Genomic DNA, 21,272 nt, shown 5'->3' with positions numbered 1-21,272 from the left:
TTTTTTCTTTTGTATTTTTTTAAATTTAGTTTGACAATTCTCGGTTAAACTCGATTACAAATTTTCTTGATTATACGATACGTAATTGATTCTAGATAATCTTTTTTCATTTTTATTGCTTATGATTTGCTTCCGTTCTTATTGACAATTCAATGAAAATAGTAATCTCACGATTTTAGTGTTAGCCTTATCATTTATCATTTTGTAACTTATGCGATTTGTTTGGTACACATTTATCTAGTATTAGTTTCTATAAAAATAAGCTTAATCTTTTTATAAGGTTATTCACATAAAATGTCAGCCCTGACATAGTTTGGGATCCAAATTCAAGACCGTAAGAAATAAAAATAAAAAGAGCTTCCAAAACAACTTTCGCAATATTTTTTGTATTTGTCAAATTTATCTGGACAATTACGAATCGAGAAAATCTGCTATGACATTACGACTAGCCAGATAAATTGAAATTAGTAACTCTTCATCTTCTCGAATTATAAGAGCAAACCAATTCCACTCCCACCATGTAATTTTAGTCCAAGATATCAAAGATATACGACAACAAATTTCCAGAGTATAGATATTAGACTTGGCATTATCCGCATGTATTTCTATTTATTGAGAAAATACTCGTGAGGATGTGTCACGGGCCTCAGGCGAGTGGCGTAATCCATCCGACCGAGTAATTGCCATTATTCGCGAGTATAATATTATACTTTTTCTACGACTATAAAGAGAAATTGATAAATAAGTTTCATTATTAGACAAACTGAAACTGACGACAAAACGCATTTTACCTATGAGGCAACATTCTTCCTCAGTCTTCTCCGGTTTGAATGAGTCTTTCTTTAAAACGTCGTCTTAACTTTTCGTTCTAGCGCGAAGTAATTCGTCTTAAAAATATTTTGGTACCAATATGAGTGTACAGTAAATATGTTCCGAGTGAAACGCCAAGTGGGCTGTAAAAAAAGTAAAGGGAGCCCTTCTGAAACTTTACTGCCAAAGAAAGTTTTTATAGCGGACGCTAAACGCGTATTTCAAAGTTTAGAGTCGACACTCGGTTCCAAATTAAAATCGAGTCCCGACTAGACAGTTGCAATATCATTTTCACGTGTTAAACAATTTTATGCATCGAAAAACAAGTTACCAACTGTGTCATCGCACTTGCTTTAAATTCAAGAGTGTTGTTTGAAATTTTTTACATGTGAAACTTTCCCGTAACATCTTGTATCTCCAGAGCTGGAAAAAGGTCGACCTGAAAAGTTTCGTATAATCTTGGCGTTATCTGCCTAAAACAAACTTATATTTCTCTGTCCGAAGCCAATTTCCTGCAGATCCCTCTTAAGACAAGTAAAGAAGAGTCGAGATTGTAAAAACCTGCCCGATCTTGATAAATACTAGCTGCCCACTGCAATTAACACCGACTTTCAGAAAGGAAAAGTGTCGGGTCAGAGCCGGAACCATCCGGAATTCTCTTCTGGTTTGTTGCTCCTGTTTGAATATTTATCCGGATTGGTTGGAAAAAGCGCGTATAAATTCGGGCTTTATGTGTCTTTCTGCGTTCATTGAAGACAAGTAAAAATTACTTTTACAAAAAGCGCAAGATTTAGAGCTTTTTTATTGTGTCACAACCCGACTTAAAATTCCGGCCACACTCTGCTGCCTATCTGAGGTCACTCTGCGAGAATTGCAATGAAGAAGTCAGACAAATGGCGCCGGTCTGGCAAACAACGGCAAAAAATTATCCACAGATCACGGTCCGGCTAACCTGGACTTGCACTTGTTTATTCCTCTGCATACACACAAAGGTAAACGAAATTCAGTATAAATCTCTGAGTTTTATATAACGCTGAAAGAAAACGGGTGAACTGGAATCGGTTTATGGTGCTCTGGTGTGCTGTGGCGCTCGTAAAATGCTGATTGGAGACAGAAGAGTAGGCTGCGAGATGACAAATGCCACTTCGCCGCCTCCCGTGATCTGCCCCAGCCGCAAGGAAATCACAGCCTCCTACTAAAACGCGTATTTGTAATGTGAAGATGATATCAACTGGTACCCAAATTGGTGTCAATCAGTGTCGGTGGAGCTGATCTCGTCATAGTAATCAGTTTCCGTGTAATGAGACAGGTACGCCAAGGAGGCTCGGGTGTCGTCAAAGCTGCAACAAAGAGTCATCCCTCCAAGTGCGTTATTATACAGGAAATGTTACACGCGAGGTTTCTACTGCTAATTGAGAGTAATAATAAATCTTCATTGCGGTCTTGTTTGCAGGTCTTGTATACAACACTACGCATATTACGCCATGTTGGGGTGAAAAAGCTTGTCGCTGTTTTTATTTTTAAACATTCCCCTGTTATGGATTCAGTGCTCCATTTAGCGAAAAATAAAAACAAAATCTTCCATTAACGCAAATTTTATATGGTGCGCTAAGCTGAGATAGGTCATTATCTGCCAGCAGCGAGCTTTTTACACAAATCCCAGTTGATTGGGACAACATCAGAAACGAAGCGAAAATTTGGGGCGTGTTTAATATTTTCAGTTAAAAATATTTTTTTACTTCGATCCTGATATCTATCTAGTGTCATTTCTAAAAAAAGATTTAGCTCAAATTCCAAAAAGGACGAAAAAGAAAATATTTGGGACGATTTGCTGGAAATTGCTGAACGAGGCAATGCCGAGTCCGCAACAGCAATGAGTCAGAAATATTGTTTTCGTCCGTGAATCATACAATATTTATTACTTTATTAGTCGATTGTAGTAAACACTTTCATTCCGTTGTCAAAGTAATAATTTTGAAAAAATGCGCACTGTTAAAAACTTCCTTAACAATCCAGGGTGGTGCCAGGGTGTTATTGACAATTTAACTGTTGTCGATTGTTGAATGATATTCATTGCGGACAAAACATATTTTTCGGCCTAGGACAGAAAATAATGCTTTGACGAAAACGCTACTTTATAGTACAATTAACTAAAAAAGTTTCTTAAGCTTGCAGTAGAAAAAGCTCTTGGTTTCTTGGTTTATGAAATAGAAAAGAGTTAAAATTAAGATCAATCAAGTTATTTTCCATTTCTGTAATTTATAATAAATAAATAATAGTTTCTATTTTTATTCGGAGAAGAGCAAATTGAAAAGGACATGCTTTGTGGTGTAAATGAAAAATGTTTGTAATTAAATTTAATAAAATCATTTGGTTCTGGTGACCTGACAACACAGCAGAAACGGGCAAAGAAGGGGAAACGCCTACGAGCACTTAAAAAAATTGGATAACAACGGCAAATCCTTTTATGAAAGACCAACAAAAACGTAATAAACAGTAACAAGTTAAAAAAAACAAAATCATAATCAAACGAAATTTTTTAACAAAGTGTTTTTAAATCATATCATCAAAATATCTCGTTTCAAAGTAAACACAATTTTAAAATGATATTTTTTATAAATGACCAAAGGCAAAGCAGACGCTACCTAATAGAATGTTTTTGACAAATTATTTTGCAGATACATCGCCTGAGAGCAAATTTAGATTCAAATGAATTTATACCGACTATTATTTTCATTGGGAAGTTTGTTTTTAATCGGTCGTCAAATTTAATCAGTGTTTGTAAAATTGATCCTTTGTAAACTGTAAACTGAACACGCAAGGTCAGACAAGGAATTACCCATTGACGTTTCTTTATGGTGTTGAAAAAATTGAAAAATATTCTTTCAGAGGTTTTCAAGTTGAATAAACGAGGACATATTGATAAAATAGTTAGCCTTGGTCATTTCTAATAAACAAGGAAGAATGCAGTTAGAGGTGCTGTATTCTCTCATGGGCTGTGACCTTGGAAATATCTGCGCGAAGGCGAAATTTTGTAAATGAAAACTGAAAACGTCCACTACTTTCAAAATAGACGGGAGAGAGACGAAACTAACGTAACGAATGATGTTTTCCGGTCTGTTTGTAGCGCCTACTTGAGACCGATATTCGTCGTTTACGCAGATATGACTCATAGCCCATGAGAAAATCCAAGACCTATACCCTGGCCACTATGTATAGACATTGATAAGTACATCAGGAGCAAAGATTGACTTTAGATGGTTCGGTCGTTTTGGAATTATTATTACTTTTTTAAAACCGTTCGGACAAAACGCATATAGACAGTTACAGAGTACAGTTTAGTGATCAAGCGATCAAGTTGCAAATTTTTGATAAGACGTTTCCAACAACGGTGTAAAAAAACAGAGCTTGAAGATTGATTTCAACAGAAAATGTCGCCGTTGTCCATGATTTTGTAAAATCGATAAATCGTTGTAAAACGAATAGCAGAAACTTTGAATTCAAATTGCACGTAAGCTAATTGTTAAGCAATCTAGAGTAATTTTGTTGGCGATGAACATCATAAAACGCCACTCGAAGTCTGTTGTAATAATGTTCTAGGGGAAGACCATCCGAGGCTCGTTAGGTCGATGCATCAGGAGGGTATTATGGTCAGAAGAGAATGCACGAATACATTACAACGTCACCGTTCACTATATGCATAATTGAAGTCATAAGTGATCTAAAGGATATAATCTAGCAATATACATACATAACTGAAGGACAATATAGCGGTCTAGTTATACCGTGTTATATTGCAGCAATCTACCATTCCACCCCTCGTCGCAACTCGCTACGAATTTTGATGTAGTCACTCCCGACGCATATATATCGTTATTCCATAACTCCACTTTTAATTTCCCATGATAATCTTATATTCCCGGGACGTTTTTTACGGCCGCCTCTGTGATTTTTTTCGGCCGATAAGTCTCCTAACCCAATTTGCCAGCCTAGAAGGATGAGATCCTTTCTCGGAGACAACGGCACGTCACTGATTAATTCAGACGTGTTTTTAATAAAGTGCGTTTCGGAAAGAGTGTGAAATATCATCTCGGAGTTAATTAAATGTGGGCACGTCCCCTCTTTGCCGTGGTGTTTATGAAATATTCGAATGCCGGGCGCATTCTACAACTTTATATCACAACGGAGTAGATATTTATGTTGAATGTGACGATGTCACTCAAAAACGTGCTCGGTATGCTAATATTTTCGTTATTTTTAATGGGCCCTCTAGTTCCGCCCTTAGCGCCGCTATCATCGGGGAGACATCGAATGGGAGTGCAGTGAAGTTTTACACCAGAGCACCAAGAAGTTGGCGCACACTAATTAATTTTCTTTATAATTAGTTTGATAAGAACAGACCTTTAACTTGTATTGTAGTTTTCAACGTTGCTTGTACCCAATGTGAATAAAAAAGTAAACATTAATGAAAGAAGATTTTCACTTCTGTCAAATAGTTCAGAAGTGGCGCAAAATTTTGAACGTTCCAACACTACTGTGGACATTTCAACTCCTTGGATTTGAAATGTTTCAAGTCCGCTTACAAAAAAAGCCACTTCAACCGTTTCTAAAGAGATACACAAAAGCGGGAAAGTCTTGGAAATGAAACGAAAAATCTAATTTTTTTAATGAACAAATTATTTTTAATACATCTCTGCCAGAAAAGGCTCGCTATGATCCAGATTACCTTGGTGATGGGTCTGCATTCAGGTGGAGGCGATAGAGAGGCGCAAATATTCCAATCTCTTCATTAATCATGTGGATTTATCTGGGGGTTGCTCTTGCTCATATTTCACAGTGATAGACAAGAGCGATAGCGCAAACGTAATTACGCGCCATTTAGATTTAATGCGGCTTTTAATATTTACACGGATACCTCACACGGTTGGGGCAAATTTGAATTCCGGAGAACTAACGAATTAATTTATAATTGTATGTACAAATAAACCGGATGTACGGCCCTATCTGCCTATTTGATTAAATGTGTTGATTCGGTCCGAGGATTGTGTTATTCGACTGTAAATCGGCGGGAGTCGTTGTTGTTCAGCCAAAGAAAATATGACAACTGTTTTGGATTTACATGCGATTTACGCCGAACAAACCATCAGAATTAGATTAATTACGAATCCGTGGAGCCGAATGCCAAGCGCACTGACTACTCTAATGCCATCAAGAACAGTTCGGGTAACTCTGCGTGCAGTTTGCAACTGCACCGGCGAATTTCTCTCACAATATCTATCAATTTCCTCTTTATATGCTCTATGCAGCTTGGACTTTTTGCACACAATCTGATTTATTTCAAAGTCTCAAACTGGAGTACCTTATCTAGTGGTTTCCACCTTCCATCTTGCTTTTGCTAAACAGATTCAAGACCAAAATACTCCCGTCAACTTTAGAGAAATCTCTTAACGCCACAAATATTATCAAAATATTTAACTTTTGTTGCCTATGTGAGATTAATTCTTCAAGCTAGTACGGTAATACTTATTTACCTAACGTAGGCGGGAAGAGAAATTTTTCGCGTAAGTACTTCGTTTACAGCACGACCGCAGGGAATGCGAACGCGGGAAATTTCTTCTTGAGTTCTTAAGTTTTACAATTAGACCATAATTAATTACAAGAACTCCCAGAAAACGTACAATTTCTAGCAACAAAATCATAATTTCTATTTTACATTCTTAGTACTTTTCTAGATTTTAGTGTGTGTCAGAGCTTTGAAACTGTAATAGAAACGGCACTTACAACGTGTAAAACTCTGATAAGTGGCAATAAGTATGAAGTTGGTCACTGCTTCGACATAAAACTGACAATAAAGATAGGATAGCAATAAAAGTAATGTAACCACGTATGCCTGTCTGAATCTTTGGAGTTACAAGACTATTTCATTTTGAAACCTCTCGGTGGAGTTTACAACGTCCGGTGTTAAATATGTAACACTTATTACCGCGGAAAATGTGAGCTGAGCAAAAAGCAGGGATCGATTTCCATCGAATTTAGTCTTTGGAATATCTCCAGGTGATAGCTTCATGCAAGGTATCTCCGCGGAGCTAATGAATCGCATAGGGATAGTATGTAAAGTTGGGTCCGCTTCGTGGCGAGCACCTGGAGCCATTTGCTGGAACACGAAGCACCAATATCTATCATTGGCCCCGGGCAGTTGATTCATGGAACAAACGTGATTGCAACCGATCATCTCTATTAATTATTCAGGGTGTGTGATTTATTCGGTCTGCTCTCTCCGTTATTCGAACGTAAGTTGATTGGAATCTGCAATTATTTCATGATGGTGTTGTATGACCCGGCTTGGACACGTTCCCTACAAACACTTACCGAAGCGTGGAATTACGCCAAATCGGATTATTATCTGTTTGTAATGAACGAAACAGTAAAGCACGTTAATCCGGAAAAATTGAAAATTACCTCGTCACGCTTGTTTCAACCTTGGAACTCTTCCTGAATCTCTCCTCTTAAAAATGGCGAAGTCATTAAAACTTGCAATGTCACACCATTCTTTTTGAAATTTGTTTTTTCGTACCTGGTATACAGGATGAATTTTAAATGCGTCACCATCTTGAAACTCAAGGATCTTTAAACAAATAGTGAAAATCACGTGCGGTATAGATCCGTATGAGGGCAGAAATGCCATTCAGCTCGAGAGCAAAAATTTCATTTAGTTAAATAAAATTTTTGGTGTCGATATTAATAAATATTAAACTAAAAATGTATTAATAAGTATTACACCAGCTTTGTTCAATTTTTAGTTAAAAATTTATTAATGTTACATTATGATCTATACTTTACCGTAAACGACAAAGTTGGATGCATGTGGGAAAAATATCTCTATAATATCACAGTTGATACAAAGTAAAAAATTATCAAAAATCGTCTATTCTGTGGCGTTTACCTTTCCAACTAAATATTCTTCTATCAACATTTTTTTTGTTTTGCAACTCCCTAGGAACAATCTGTTATGAACTTATGAATTTCAAAAAACATAATTTAGTATTCTACATTGCTAATTATTGGATTTTCTTGTAGGTAAGTATGCAAATATATCGTGCGATAAACAATTATTTAGATCAAAGAACGTGTCCGAACCTAGACAATCAGATGGTCTGGATGCAGGGAAGTTTTCGTTGCATATACCTGTTTCAATTTAGATTTGGAAATTTTTACCGAAATTCGACCAAACAAACCGTTACTGAAAACACCATTACGATCCAATGATGAATCTTTTATGTTTTGAAGTAAAAATCTTGCGTTAAAATTTGATTCACAGTGGCAGTTGTTTGACGTTTATTAGTTGAGAGATACGAAAAATTCTGACACTGTCAAACTCATAGCCGCCCCTTATCTAAGTAATTGTTGATCGCACGGTATTACGAATACAGAATTTGTGCTAGAACTTTGTTGTGTACCTAAATACCAAGTGACTGCTTCTTTTTCTTTAAGATCCAAATTTAATTGTTGTGCTAAACTTTTTATTTCAAATTATTTGTTATGTTGTCATGCATTCCAAGTATAACAATTTTTTTATTTCAAAACGAAAGTATAAAACATATATGCCTATCATTTTCACAATTGGTTAATTTCGGTATTACTAGCGTCCTCTGTATTTAAGCATTGACACCTTTGAGAAATCTTCAAGGATGTGAGCCTGTAATATCTCCAATGAATACAATTTATTTTACAGATCACGACCTGCTGTATTATAACCGTCCTGTTCAGAAGTGTAGTTTGAATGATCCCCGCAGAGCGTAAGTAAACGGGCGCTTTTTGGGGAAATTATTCATCTCAAGTTTTTGTGACGAAGAATTTTTCTTGTTCAAATGACATTTTGAATTTGAACTCAAAAAACTCCTCGTTCTGGCTCTTTCTCAGAAACATTTTCATAATGCATTTTTAATCAAATAAACAGGCCGGCTATATTACAGCGGGTCCTGCTACAGATTACAAACGTTACAGAATTCTGTACTATAACTTGCAATAAAGCCACCAGATGGCACCACATTACGTCCCGTGGACGGTTGCCTACTTTACGATTTTGTTTGTTTTATACAAATGATTGTGATCCAAGTTGGCCTAAAAACTGAACGTAAAATTTATGGTTGTCGCTTCACATAAAAAATTATGAATAAGTGAATACACAAGGTTCACACATAGGAATTAAATTGGTTGCAAAACAACACAATATTTTTAGATTCAATCGTTAATTTAGAAAGAAATGAATACAATTCTCATCACCGCACTTTTCACCTAAAAACTGACACTGACAGTGACACAAATTGACAGTTCACAGTGAGGCGGCAAAAATTTCATAACATGGGCATGTTGCTACGACGACAATCAGTTATAATGATTCTGTATAAAACATATGTATCGACTCCTTTTATGTCGTTAAAATATTATACCTACTAGACGTGGTTTGGTTCTTGAATTTGTCGAAGAAGACATTTACAAATGTATATTTTCTGCAATTTTCTTCAACCACAAATTCAGTAGCAAGGATATTATTTGCAACCCTCAATACTAGAGGGCACCACTCGTGAAGATTTTTGTTTATCCCTAACTTGGCGTGTTGTTTAATGAGATTTTGAGATTTCCATTTATATTAACTTTTTTCATTAATCATAACTTTCCTTTCATTAGTCTAATAATTTAATATGGTATTTAAATGTCTATTTTATTAATAATAAAATAAATAATCACTAAATTATACAGAAGTAAGCTAGCTGTTACAACTTTTGAAACTGATTTATAAATCCATATACTCTGACCGGCACAAAAACCGACTCATTATGATTTCTTTAATAAATTATCTTGAAATTATATTTCTGCTTATTTTTCTTTATTATAGTTAAATTTCAATGATCGGGAGTGCTATGGTCACCATGGCAACCGAATTGTTTTGCTTAAATAAATTATTAGAAAATTTGCGCTACTTCCATGTTGTGTTTTTGAAAAAATTAATTTGACAATACGAGATAATAATTCAAAATGCTGTTAAAATTTTTGTAATTTTTCATAACATTAATTTTTTTCTAAAAAATTACTTTTATTTTTTTTCATTAACATTTTATTTGCTGTGTTTAATATTTTGTTTGTCGGATATTCTTTGGCAAAGAATAACTTAAATAACACTTATCAATACAACATCATCATCAAAATAATTTTCTAAGACAATGAAATACTTAATTATATTAGATAATAAAATTCAAAGTGAGTCCTTTTTTGTGAAAGTCAGTGTATTTTAGATAACTTCTAACTTCTAACAATTGTGTTACTTTATTGAAAGTAAAAGTCAAGGAGTCATTTTAAAAAATAACTTACAGGTAGATATAACAGCACGATAAATAGCCATAACTAAATAATTATTAGAGTTGTTTATAACACTTATAACTTGATTCACATTTTTATGAAAATAAATTGGAGAAAAAAAAAGTTGCTGACGACCGTGACAGGACTCGAACCTGCAATCTTCGGATCCGAAGTCCGACGCCTTATCCATTAGGCCACACGGTCTACAAAACTATTGGTTTCTATTGTCGTAAATAAACCAAAACATTTAATACAAAATTAATATTATTTGAATACTACGGGTCAGTTTATAGAAAGAGAATTAAATATTTAATTGGAATTAAATTTTAATGCGCGATTAACCCATAAATCCGAAACTTCGATTGGTTCAATCTGATCACGTGTTCAGTTAATCTCGCATTTGATTACGATTAACTTAATTTAGCTACTGTAAACTGGCCCTAAGACTTATTAATAATTAAATTTAAAACAACATAAATTACAATTAAATTTTTTAAATTATTTTTATTTTTACTAAGATTCCTATTATTAAAAATTACATGGTTAACATACATACATACATACTATTTATAGCTGCTTAAACTTATATTGGAAGATTAATTAAATAAAGTCCATAAAGCAATATTTACAAATAAGCACCTACATATTTCATTTCATACAGGAACGTAATTGCAAACCGCTTTATTTATACTTAGTCATTCTTTAATGACGCCCTTTCTTTCTCTTTACTTATTTATTGACGTCCATTGTTACATTTTGAATCTGATATACAGTGTGGAATAAAATGATTTACATCTAGTTACCTTTGCATTACCCTTGTAAAAATACGAAATGCCGCTCTACAAAAAAAGAAAGCCTAACCTCAAAATATATGTATATCCAAATTCCAAATGTGATTTATTGCGAAGGGATGATATGAATGCAAAGTTGAGATTGAAATTAAAAAGGAGCTAACAAAAGCAAGTCACAGCTAGTGTTGAAAGTGGCCACCAACGTTTGTTAATTCAATTTAGTAAATTGTAACAATTGTCAATTCGATTGATGACATTTATTGACAGAACTAATAGTTCGGCACTTCGAAAAAAAAAAGTAGAGCGGTACAGGAAAATTTACATGTGCAAAAATTCCAAAGGTAACTAGATGTAAATCATTTGATTCCACACTGTAGATATACCTAAGTACGTCTTCAAAGCGGAGAAAAAGTTAAATAAAAACACCAACCTACAAGTAGAATGCACATTAGAGTTGTTTGTATTTTTATTTACCCTATCTGATATCCCTAATTTTTTTGTGCTCAGTGTATGCAGAATAAGCATTACAAAAACTGGAATTCCTTTTTTCTCTGGAACTTAGAAATCGTTTTGTGAACCTGCTAATACCTGTTCACATTAACGCTACAAGCTGCATCACCTTATTCACATAAGAACTGATTTAGCAAAATTTACAACAAATTGTAATTAAAAACAAAACCTGTATAATAAAAATAAATTATGCAAATAATGCATTTTTTTGTTGGACACTGCCAGAATTTGAGAATTTTCTCCTATGTGAACGGATTTTGATAAATGTCACAACTTGTCAAAACGAAACGTCAAGTTAATTTTAAAGATTTTAAGCGATTTGGAGCCTTTAAGGGGGTCGTCGAAAAAAAAAACCGTTGTATTCAACTCGTTCTTGTGTAAATTGAACTTTTTTGGCACTCATGACCAAAAAAAGCCCAATTTACACACGAACTCCTTTAATAAATAACTATTTTAATTTAATTCAAAAATCAAATAAATAAACAAAAGTGAAATTATTTGTTATGAGGAAACTAGTGGGATTATACTTCATAAAATTACCTACAGCAGCAAACTTATTGTTTCTTGTTTTTTTAGTAGGTACGAGTATGTATGTGATGTTAATTTGCAATATTCTCTTGTCAGAACAATCAAAGGTTTGAGTAGAATTGCCATAACAAACCTGGCGTTCCACATAAAATTCAAATTTCACTGCAATCAGTGCAATCCCTTTTTTACTTTTAAAATTAAAAAATGGTTGCGATGACGCGGAAAATGCAAATAATCGAAAAATGTTTCTTTAAAAAAAATAAGGAAGCTCAACGAGAAAGAAAGTATGTTCATTATTCCAATCTTTTGCACTCTCTGTATGGCACGGATCGGAAAGCTTGCCTTCCGGATTGAAAAAAAGACGAAGACGGAGTAGGTGAACACATCTACATTGAAAATAATGCAAAGAATATTTTTTTCGGTTCAATTCATGCGATGCGTACAAGAACCAGTGAACGCCTACCTTAACGGTTCTAACAAGTGTTATTTGAGTAATTGGTTGAATTTGCAATGAGTTTTATTTCGGCCTTGGTCTCACCCACTTCCTGACACATTCACTTCAGCCGCCTTCGTTGTCATAATGTCCTTATTACGGCTTTCGGTAAGAGTCGTGAATTCACTCACCAATTCTACCTTTATCGAATTTTTTCCGGTAGAGCGGCGTATTTAACGAGGCCGTCGAAAATGAAGTTTGACATTTTCAGTGTTTTGTAGTCGCATTACAAACACCTGAGCGAGATGAGATCGGATGTTGGTCGTGCGCAAGGGGGTTGAAAACGGCGAAGCAGACTCGCTGCTTTGTCTGCGAATAAAACAATTATTGTGGCGGAAAGCATTTTCCCTTCCTGGATTGGCCACGGTTCTCGCACAATCACAAACGATTCTCTCTCTTTCTAAAGCTCATATATGAAATATCTTGTTTAGTTCCTTTGATATTAAATGCGATATGGAATTTAATATATGTTTAACAGTAAGTGCTTAGAAACGGTCGGTTTTTCATTGTGCATTATGGACCGATTTTAATGGGTGGACGGGTCTGTCATCGGCGGTATTGTCGTTATGTCACTACAAGTGTCCACCGGAGATCTGACAAGGACTCTTCCTTTAAACCCACGACTAAATTTTACCGATCTATTGATTTTTGCTTGAGTAATTGGCTTTGTTGCCCCATCATAATTCGCCCTTTTCATTATTACGATCCGGGACATGTTTTTGATCTTATTTGATGATCAGTATGAGATGTTCACCAAAAATATGTCCTTCAAATCCACTTCAGATCTACTGTACAGTACAGCTGAATCAGACAAGTTAACAAAAAATGTAAGGAGAAGATAATTTTGAATTAAATTTAAAGAAACAAGAACATTTTTACTTCTTAATTTTTTAGATTCAATTCTGCCATGCAGATTGATATCAATTACACTTTTTGATTATCTTCAAAATTAGTCAGAACATAAATGGATAAGTATTTACAATATGTTCCTATTTGAGCTATGTCCTGATTTTTGCCGAAATTTTATTTAGAACATTGCAAATACCTATCATTTGGAATAATCTGGGGCGTGTGCAACCGACAGTAAATTTATGAGAGATACGAACTTATAAATTTCTGAAAAAATATTCTAGTACACATTTAACAATTAGAAACAAGAAACAAATGTAGAACTAAGGCAAATTAGACATTGCGAGTAACAATTTGAATTGACTAACTTAATGGTTTGTAAAATGTTGTCAATAACCCTCCACCACCCGGCGGCACGGCAATTTTGCCGGAGTACATACACTATTACGGATAATACTATCAAGTAATAGTGCAGTGCTTATCAACATAATTACCGCCGTCTCGCCTCCACATTTTGACTTTTTTGTCTTTTATGTTCTGTGTCAATGTTAAGGAATTTCCTGACGATATGACATGAGTGTAATACATAATATACCTTTTTTTTTATTTTTAAAAAGAGATTGCGGTACTATTCCCGTTGCTGAAATTATAAGTGGTAAAATCGAAATTTTTTCTAAACACCAAAGATTTCTCATAGCAACGGAGAGTTCTAAATATTCATTAATTTTTGTGTTATACATATGTCTGTGTTATATTGCGTGAATTTGGAACAGCTATATCTAAAAGATATGCTTGCTTTTGTTGTTTATTTAAAATAATAATGTCTGGTCTGTTATGCTGAATATGAATGTCAGTTAAAACTGTACGATCAAAATATAATTTGTAATTGTCATTTTCCAAACAACTTTCTGGTTATGTCTATCCTATACTTTCTAGTTTCTCTTATTATTTTTTTTTTTTTGAACGCATGTAGATAAACTCCGTCCAGCGAGAGATTGGGAGATTTTAAATTGTAGACTTGTAACCCAACACCACAAAATGCACTAAAATACATTAATTAGAGCATAATTTTAGGGCAAAAAATGTTACTGCTTGAAGGTAAATAAATAAATAATTTACGCCAGGTAGTATTTTCTCTGCGTAGAATTAAGTGATTTTTATGTCAATCAATCTCTTGCTAGACAAACTATATCTATAAAGACGTTCTATTTTTTCTCATACACACCTTCCTCGTCCTGCTAGCAAATTTGTTTAGATATGAATTCTGCGCCTGAAATTTATTCATTTTGCTGAGCTTTTCCATTGATTAATTGTTTTTTTTGTTCCTTCTGTATTTTCCAATATTTCCACTCTATGCTTTCAAGAGCATTTTTTACATAAATTTGTTTCATAATTTTCTTTTTATTCACTCTTGATCTGCTTCAGAACTTGTTTATAATTTATGTTGTTCTTTCATTTCTTTTCGTATTTCACGGTTTTTCTTCTAGTGTTTTAGTGTCTATTTCTTGTATGTTTTTTGTACCCCATTTCTCTTGCAAATAAATCTCGCTCTTTTCTGTTTGATGAAATTGCTTCATTACTTTCTAACAGGTTTCTTATTTTTACGCCTTCTATTTATTTTTCTTTCTAATTTCAGTTTCAAAAACTACCCTTTTTATTTTTCTCTACATCCGTTGTTAATCGTTAATCAGTCAGTATTTTCACGTTCCGGGAAATGGAAATAAAATAATTTAAATAGCGGGTGACTATTTAAATTTTCATTGAGGATCGTTCTTTGTTTTTTGTGTTACTTTAGACACAGACCGTGTTATGTGTGTTATGTACTGTACTCGTTGACATTTGTCGTTCTTGTGTGTGTCTAATGCATGCATTATCTTGCTAAAATAGTGGCTGATTTAACTACTTCAGGCAAGGAATCGCACTAGCAAATTTGTTATGTAATCGATTGCATTTAAACTTTCACAAATAAAAACTACGGACGACCATGTGTTATGCTTACCATATGTTACGACGCCTCAGACCCTTACGCCTGTGTGTTTACAGGAAATTGTAAATTTTGGTACTCTCCATGTCATCTTATCTTACCCTTCTACGTCAAATATCAACTCAAAGACAAAACTGGAAATTTTCACTGATTAGTTACCCTTCATTATGACTCCAGTTTGCAGTTTGCATTCAAGGTGCTACGTATTTTTACACAAACACAAAAATTGTAAAAACGTCTTAAAAACAACTCCACATATCTTTACCTTCTACAATCAAAGAATTTAAAATAAAGAGTGAGGAAAAAGAAATAAAACGAGAGAATCATTTGTTAAAATTTTAGTATTTTTTTTTTTAATTTTTTAATTTACGGCTTTTTGATAGTCCCTTGTTCTTATGGGTTATCTTTGACAAAGAGTTGCTTTACTTTTCCTGTCTTTTCGGTAACTGTTTTTAGAAGTGTTGGATTCTCTCATGGGCTGTGACCATGGAAATATCTGCGCGAAGGCGGAGCTATAAACCCATATGTGATTTGTAGCGCCTACTTGAGACCAATATTCGCCGTTTGCGCAGATATGACTCATAGGCCATAAGAAAATCCAACACCTCTACCGATACAATCTCGAGCAAGACGTCCAAGATGAAATTTTACCTACGCGTTATGAATATTTTACTGCTGAGAAATCATCTATAACTTTGATCAGATATATTGCTTCAATTTAAAGCTTAATTTGCCTTTTTCTCATTATCTTTGCTTTTGTCCAAAAATGTACATTGAAATGTACCACACCTAGTCTCTTATTCGTTCTACTCCAGATGTGGCGGTGGTCGAAGAAACATTTTGCAAAAGACATAATTATTTCTTAGAAAAAAATTGAAGAAAACAGAGCTGCGGTGTTGTTTCTCTTATCTATTTGTGTACCATCTAGTTCTGCATTTAATCCAGATAATCTTGAAGATTTCATCGTTACACGGATGGATCACTCATAAGGAATTTAATGGCGTTTTGGCATCTCATGAGCTTCTTGCAGCTTTTAATGCCAATCTTATCCTATCTAACCCCGCCATCCAGAGATCGAGTATGCTCTATTTACTTTTTTCATCTTCTCCATTTTCTCGAAGAACATGTAGAGCCAGGACGGACAAACTTGACCTGATCTGACCTGACGTGACCAGAATAAACCTACCCTGTCGCGATTTTTCTTATTCTTAACTTTACAACTTGTTTGTATTTCTTACTCACTCGACACCCCTATTCACTCCACTTTCCCGTCTAATTTCATCTAAGATGATTATCTTAGATTCCCCATTTGAACAACATGTTATAATATCTGAAATGCCATTGTAACAGTACTCTGAGAACGTCTCTAAAAAAATCTTGCAAAAATCTAACAAGATAGGAACAATTACCTTGTCGTGGTACCGTGAGATAAAAAAAAAATAGAGTTGGCTGTGACCAAAAATTTCAGTTGGCAATTCGTTAAAATTTCAATTATCAGTCTTAAAAGTTAGGTTAGTGATTTTGAGAACGTTGAAATCTTGATTTTCATAAAGGTGTACATTATGTGTGACCTGTTGGGTGTAAAAGAATCATGAGGAGCTCCAATCGTATTTACGAACTAGAATAAATGTTCGAAATGTCTGCCTTCAGCTTCCAAACATAATGCTACTCTCTTCGCTTCATGTTTTCAAATTACCTTCGCATCGTCGGGACATCAATTGCAGTTATCAGTTATTACTTGCATTAATTCGGGAATTGTGCCGGGCTTGTTTTTGAACACGTTGTTTTTCAGGTACGGAAAAACAAAATAATCAAGGCAAGTTGTTGATAAGTGCCTTGAAAGTCCGAAATGACAGTTACTATTGTAATTAATGACATCTGATGAAATTTGAATTAAATTTTTACGTGCTACCAACTGAAGTGTATTAATCCTGGCCATCTCGATTTTTTTTTATTTTCGATCGCACACGGTTTATTAATAAAATTCAAAATTAGCTTTTGATCTTATATTTTTATAAGTTTTACATTATGTATCTGTTTCCATTCATAAAACAATTTCTTAGGAACATTTTTTTTATATTTTTTGATATTGTTTTCGTGTTGTGCTCGTGCGTCCGTGATTCTCGTCTCGTACCAAACACCACAGTAAAATATTTTGCAAAAACCCCCGTCGCAAGCTTGGCAGTCGCCTCGCCGCCCCCATCCACATCGTGATTATATTATTGTCCATTCGACTGTGAGAACTGCGGCGGATTTCACACCGACTTCACTCGCTAATTACCAATTTAGAGTATCGCAGGTGCACGCTGAATACACGGTATTCATTACAGAATTGCATTGTTGCATATATCCTAGTTAATAACTTAGTTGTCGGTTTTGTACGTCGGCAATACGTAATATTGCAACGTAAAAGAATACAACGGTCTAAAGCCACATTCACACGATCGGCGGGACATCTTTCCCGTCGATTCCGGGAAGAACAAACTCCCGCTAATGCAATCTTCCACACCTAAGCGCGATCGATTCCCCCGAACACAAATAGGTTTAATATGCAGCAGGAACAGAGTCTCCGGGGAATTTTCTTATCACGCCCCGACAGACACGTGACACCCCATATAATACCCATCTAGACGAGATAAACCGATCACAATACTCCTGTTTACGTCTGCCGGTGACTTTTTTAATTATCGCGATGTGTAATGGGTTTTGTTAATTAAAGCTTTGTTCAGACACCGACATTTTTCTACCATTGTTTCCAGCTCTACCCCTGCTGCATTCGGGAAATAATCGAACTAATTATTATCGACGCGGAACGCCGCTAATGACATTTCGGTTTATTTAAAAACACACAAACTGGTTACAGAGGTGGAAAATAAACGGGAAGCGAATTCGTGGCCAAATCGTGATAGGCGTAAATCGACGCGGCCCTCAGCAGGGCTCGGTGGTGGACGTTCCCGGCCAGGGAGGCATAAGGCGGCAGCGACGACTGAAAGCTCTGCTTGTCCACCACCTCCTGGCTCCTTTCAGAATAACTGGGATAAGAGAAGCGCAAGTTTATGGGTTCGGAGGACTCGATCGGAGCCAGAGCCATCGAGGGGTAGTTTGGTTCAAATTCCGACAAAGGTCTCAAACTGAAACTAGGTTTCTGGTCCAGCATCTGAGAAGTCACAAGAGACTCACTTTCTGGAACAGCAAAAATAGCAACGAGGTGCGCAAATCGGGGGTCTTACCGTTTTGGCCGTAGAAAGCTTTGCTGAAAGCTTGCTGAAGCGGATCCGACACCTGAAGTCTCGCTCCTAGAAGTCTGCTGTTGTCTTTTATCTCGACTTTGGGTCTCCTCCTAGGTCTGTATTTGTAGTCGGGGTGGTCGACCATGTGCTGGTTCCTCAATCTCTTGGCCTCGTCGATGAAGGGTCTCTTCTCCACTTCCGGCAACACTTTCCACTCTGCACCCAACAGTTTGGATATTTCCGAGTTGTGAAGACGCGGATAGTCGTTGGAGATGTGCTTGCGTCTTATCCTGGACCACACCATGAACGCGTTCATGGGTCTTTTTATGTGGACGCCGTCACCGTCGGACATGGTTGGTGTTGACGTGTTTAGAAGTAAACTGACTGCGATTGAAAGGATGCAGAGCATGTTTAACGCTGTGTAAACATTGATTTAAATCTCTTTGTTCGATCGACAATATTGCATTGTCGGAGGGGTATTGTCACGTCGCTTTAAAAAAATAGGCTTGTTTTGTTGGTGGAGATATGAATTGGATTTTTTTACGGTGACATTGCTCCATTGTGGCGTTGTATATAATTATTTATTTATTTTTGCATTATTGTTAGTTTTCAAGTGGCATCGTGTAATTGTGGCAATTTTCGCGCTTTACCATCGTCGTCAAACATAGTATTGTCAATGTCGACGTATTGTGCCGAACGGAAACGGTAAAAATTATTGTAATTATGTGTGAAAAATTATAAACGTATTAGTCGATTTTTAAACTGCTCTAGATGTAACATTGGTTTACTAATATAATTATATCTGTATCAACACCATGAATTGCTCTAAATTGGTCTAGTGACTCTAGTGTAACAATACGTCAAATAATAATTGAACTACTACTATGATTTTTTTTGAATATTCAGTGAACGTCATAATAAGCCTTTGCCTATACCTATTTCGGAAACTAAAAGAATTAACGAACAAATTCCCATAAACGAAAATTTTTTTCAATGGAACTTTTCATGATCTTTTCAAATTTTTAAGCGAAAAATAACTTTGAAAATGTATCGCTGTACAGGTATATTTTTTTAATGATTTGTTATTTTCGTTTTTCCTTCGCCCTGTTACTGGACACGATGCCTTGATCGGTGTAGATTTGATAATAGTAATAATGGTGAAAAATGATTGGAGGTGGGCGCGAGCTCGTCAAGAAATAATCCAGCGTCGCCTCTTTGAACGCATGATCCACCTATTAACGTCATAACGCAATTTGGAGGTGTTGTGCCAATTCATCACAATCCCATTATGGGGGCAAGCGACCCGCGGAATAAACGCCCCAAAAATAAATAACCCCCATCGAGTACCGAGCTGGGTAGGCTTGGGCGCACGTCACAAATCTTAATACGTGCATTAATATGTCACCAGAAACGCGAAATCAATTTATTTCCACCTTTCAGAACTAAAATCGTATTATCATTTCGAGTTCTAGTGGGGAATTTATCATGCAAATGAATGCGCGTGACGTACAAGCTGTTAGAATTATGTTGGTATAGGTGGATGTGAATGTGTACCTTCATAATATACGTCTCTGTAATGAATTTAGAACGCGAAGGCAGAATTGAAAGCGTGGCAAAAATGGGGCTTTGTCGGAAACGCCCTCGGACATTATACCGACACATTTAAAAATTTCACAAAATGCCGAATAAAATCATCTCATTAGAACAAGTCGCTGATACATAGGATATAATAATTTAGTTATTGAGAAAAAAGAAATGGGACTAATTGCACCTTGTAAAGTGTATGGAAGAATCTATCTATGTTAATTCACTTAGAATACATACAGGGTGTCTCAAAATTCGAGAATTCCGAAATCAAAGCGTTGTAGGGGATCACTTCAGTAGTCCAAATATTGAAATAAAAAAAAATCGGGACTCCCCCCACAAAGATACATTGGTCTGAAGGTGCACTCTTTGAAGTGCGTTTTCTTCAAATACAGGCTGAAAAGTTCAATGTTTATTGTCATTTATGGTGTAGATGATTGTGGAAAATAATAACGTAAAACAATTTTTGGAAGAATAGCTTTACTTTGGAGTAAAAAAAATCTTAAATTTTTGTAATTTTGGAACGGCAACGTAAAGTTCATTCAAAAATCAAAAAACCACCAACGTCGCATTTTCCTCGATAATTACTGTCGGCAACGCTGTCTAGTGTAGAATTTGGTGAGAATTATAATTTTGAGGTTAAATGTTTATTAAATGTCAAATTACTCAAATTTATCGGGGGTTCGTGTGAATTCTATTCTCGGTATGTTTAAGTAAAAATAATAACAATTATTAAATAAATGAAACGTGGTGAGCAATAATAAAACAATTTGAACGAAATTCAAAGCAATTACTGAAATTTATTTTGAATTAAATACATACCTAAATGTCATAATTTATACATAGTTACCAACATAGTATGAAAAAATAACTACCTAGGGTTTTTTAAATTTTACCAACCTAAAGCAACAGGTGGTGGTTTTTTTTAATTTTTGAATGGACTATAGCTAGAATAATATTTTGTCACTGTGGATATGAAGGCTGCTATGTATTAAACAAAATTAAAGTGCTTATATCTTCTTCAGGAAGAGCGATTTTTTTTTCAAAGTATTTTTCGAGCTTCACTGGGTCCCTCCCCACCCCAATTTTGAGACACCCTGGAGGTGATATACAGGGTGTTTTCGAAGTTGAGGTGT

General features: G+C 35.3%; 1 protein-coding gene and 1 non-coding gene across 2 annotated transcripts; both read right to left on the bottom strand.

The window, feature by feature from the left end:
- Nucleotides 1–10,298: 10,298 nt before the first annotated feature.
- Nucleotides 10,299–10,371, bottom strand: TRNAR-UCG (transfer RNA arginine (anticodon UCG)). Its single transcript has one exon. It is a non-coding gene; the product is annotated as a tRNA-Arg (tRNA).
- Nucleotides 10,372–17,392: 7,021 nt separating this feature from the next.
- Nucleotides 17,393–18,942, bottom strand: LOC138131955 (transcription factor sox-3-like). Its single transcript, XM_069049245.1, has 2 exons — nt 18,553–18,942; nt 17,393–18,505 (listed from the first exon to the last, which is right to left on the bottom strand). Exons 1-2 carry the CDS (start codon nt 18,902–18,904, stop codon nt 18,180–18,182), a joined length of 678 nt encoding a protein of 225 aa, XP_068905346.1. The 5' UTR covers nt 18,905–18,942; the 3' UTR covers nt 17,393–18,179.
- Nucleotides 18,943–21,272: the final 2,330 nt, after the last annotated feature.

This window comes from Tenebrio molitor, chromosome 5 (genome assembly GCF_963966145.1).
Source record: "Tenebrio molitor chromosome 5, icTenMoli1.1, whole genome shotgun sequence".
NCBI classification, from domain to species: domain Eukaryota; kingdom Metazoa; phylum Arthropoda; class Insecta; order Coleoptera; family Tenebrionidae; genus Tenebrio; species Tenebrio molitor.
The sequence above is the reverse complement of the archived record's forward strand: the minus strand, read 5'-3'. Positions and strand labels throughout refer to the sequence as shown.